General features: G+C 37.9%; 1 protein-coding gene across 1 annotated transcript; it reads left to right on the plus strand.

Moving 5' to 3' along the window:
* Positions 1-1,061: 1,061 nt before the first annotated feature.
* LOC109561239 (olfactory receptor 2T12-like) lies at positions 1,062-1,991 on the plus strand. The gene has a single exon (XM_019963625.2). The coding sequence runs from the start codon at positions 1,062-1,064 to the stop codon at positions 1,989-1,991; it is 930 nt and encodes a 309-aa protein (XP_019819184.2).
* Positions 1,992-2,644: the final 653 nt, after the last annotated feature.

Genomic DNA, 2,644 nt, shown 5'->3' on the forward strand with positions numbered 1-2,644 from the left:
GAATATTAAAAACTATGTTTAAAGACAAGCAACATATTTGAATTTAGGTATTTTTAAAATAAAGTGTTTTTTCTTCCAAAGTATCTTTACATTTTGTTAATAATTACACTTCATGGTAATGAAGTTGCTTTAAAATTGCTTCTTTGTCCTTTTAGTAATGTTACTTCTCATTATAATTATTGGTATTTCCTCTGAGCATTTATTAACATGAAAGATCTTTCATGCTTCCCTGTCATATTCACCTGATGATTTGAAGTCTCTGTGACAGTATACTTTGCAGTGAAATGGTGTTTAGGCCTTGTCACCAAGCCTTAGTAAGCTGGAGAAATAAGTTTGTGAGAATAAGTGTTGTGGGAAGACATTGAAGATTTCAGAGGACAGAGTAATGAACTAGAATATCTGCATTTTAAAATCATGTAAATAGAAATAGTGATTCAGTGAGAAAAAGAAAAAAAAGGACATTTTCATCAATTACTGAGGATATTATCTCCCTTCAATGCAGAAATTTTGTTTCACTTATATTAATCCGTTCCATTTCATGGTCCTAGGAACTATAATTTCTTGTTATATATTAAAAAAACTAGATCGAATATGTTACAATTTCCAACATTTAGAAAAAATTACCTGTCATTAAAAAAATATAGATGACAAATTTCTAAATGAGTGTTTATTTCCTCAATAAGTTAATTTGGTTTCATTACACATATTAAGAGCATAAAATAACAATACAAAATGTATAGTCAAAGTAACTATTTACAATTATTTAATCCTTCACATTGTTTTCTGCTTTTGATCTATTTTAATCTATCATCTCAATTAGTTAATACAGTATTCTCTGAATTATATAGCTTGACCTTACTTAAAATATTAACATTTGTTAACATTCCCCTATAGAGAAGTGGATGATAGGTCAAGAAGACTCACTATAAACAGGAAGTAAGGCTTTGAATCAGGTCCTTGGATCCCATATCCACTACATACCCAGAAGTTATGATTTTTGGATAATAAAAGCCCTTACCTTTTCTTTTTTTTCATTTCCAGTGTCATATCCAGCAGAAATCATGGAGAAGAGAAATACAACCTCAGACTTCATTCTCCTAGGAATCTTTAAGCACACAAGATCCCACCTCTTTCTATTTATGATGGTGCTGACAATGGCCATTGCTTCCTTGATGGCCAGTGCCCTCATGCTTCTCCTGATTCTCCTGGACCCCCGACTCCACAGGCCCATGTATTTCCTACTGAGCCAACTCTCCCTCATGGACCTGATGTTAGTTTCCTCCATCGTGCCCAAAATGGCTGCTGACTACTTGACATGGAACAAATCCATCTCTCCTGCTGGCTGTGGGTTGCAGATTTTTGTCTCACTCACGCTTGGTGGTGCAGAGAGTTTCCTCCTAGCCGCCATGTCCTATGACCGTTATGTAGCTGTTTGCCACCCACTGAGATACCCTGTACTCCTGAACTGGCGATTATGTATTCAAATGACTTTGGGCTCTTGGTTCCTGGGGGCAGCTGATGGGCTCATGCAAGCAGCCACTACACTGAGCTTCCCATTTTGCAGTGCTCATGAGATCGATCATTTCTTCTGTGAGGCCCCCATGTTGGTGCGTTTGGCTTGTGCTGACACATCAGTCTTTGAAAATGCCATGTACGCTTGCTGTGTGTTAATGCTCCTAATTCCCTTTTCCTTCATTCTGACTTCCTATAGCCTCATTCTCTCTGCCGTTCTCCATTTGCGTTCTCAAGAAGCCCTCAGGAAGGCTTTTGCCACCTGTTCCTCCCATTTAGCTGTGGTGGCACTCTTTTATGGACCTGCCATTTTTATCTACATGAGACCCAAATCCTATAGGTCAGCTAACCATGACAAGGTTGTGTCAGCGTTCTATACTATCTTTACTCCTGTGCTGAACCCCCTCATCTACAGTTGGAGGAACAGTGAGGTCAGAGAAGCCTTGAAAAGGTGGCTGGGAAAATGTGCAGACTTCTAATGCCAGCAAACTTATTCCCAGTATTTAACATTACCCATTGTCAAATTATTGAGGTTATTAGCATTTTAATCATATTATAGCTATCTCTTCTTTAGTAATGCTTGAAAAGAAAATTAAATTCAGGTATAATAGGGAGTTGTTAAGAATTCTCAGTCTACCGTGTGTGTGTGTGTGCACGCGCGCATGCACATGCACACTCACTCAGTCCCTCAGTACAGTCTGACTCTTTGTGACCCCATAGACCGCAGCCTGCCAGGCTCCTCTGTCCATGGGATTTTATAAGCAAGAATACTGGCCCATATCAAGATATAATGTTTCTTGAGCTTTTACTATTTGCTATACCTCATGCTAAGCAGCAAGAGTTCTGGAGTGGGTTGCCACTACCTTCTCCTGAGGATCGAATTCACCTCTCCTGCATCTCATGCACAGACAGGCAGATTCCCTTACCTCAGAAGCCTGAAATTATTTTGCATCCTATGACAACCATGTGATATAAGTATTTTGACTCCCATTTTCTAAATAAACAGGAAGTTAGAAAGTTAAATATTATCGCCAATAACAAACAGTGAAAATGTTAAAAATGGGACTGATATTTTACTTCTTTCTAGTAATTTATTCTTAATATTATGTTTTCTATGTCTTTGTTCTGTGCA

This window comes from Bos indicus, chromosome 7, assembly GCF_029378745.1.
Source record: "Bos indicus isolate NIAB-ARS_2022 breed Sahiwal x Tharparkar chromosome 7, NIAB-ARS_B.indTharparkar_mat_pri_1.0, whole genome shotgun sequence".
Classification (NCBI taxonomy): domain Eukaryota; kingdom Metazoa; phylum Chordata; class Mammalia; order Artiodactyla; family Bovidae; genus Bos; species Bos indicus.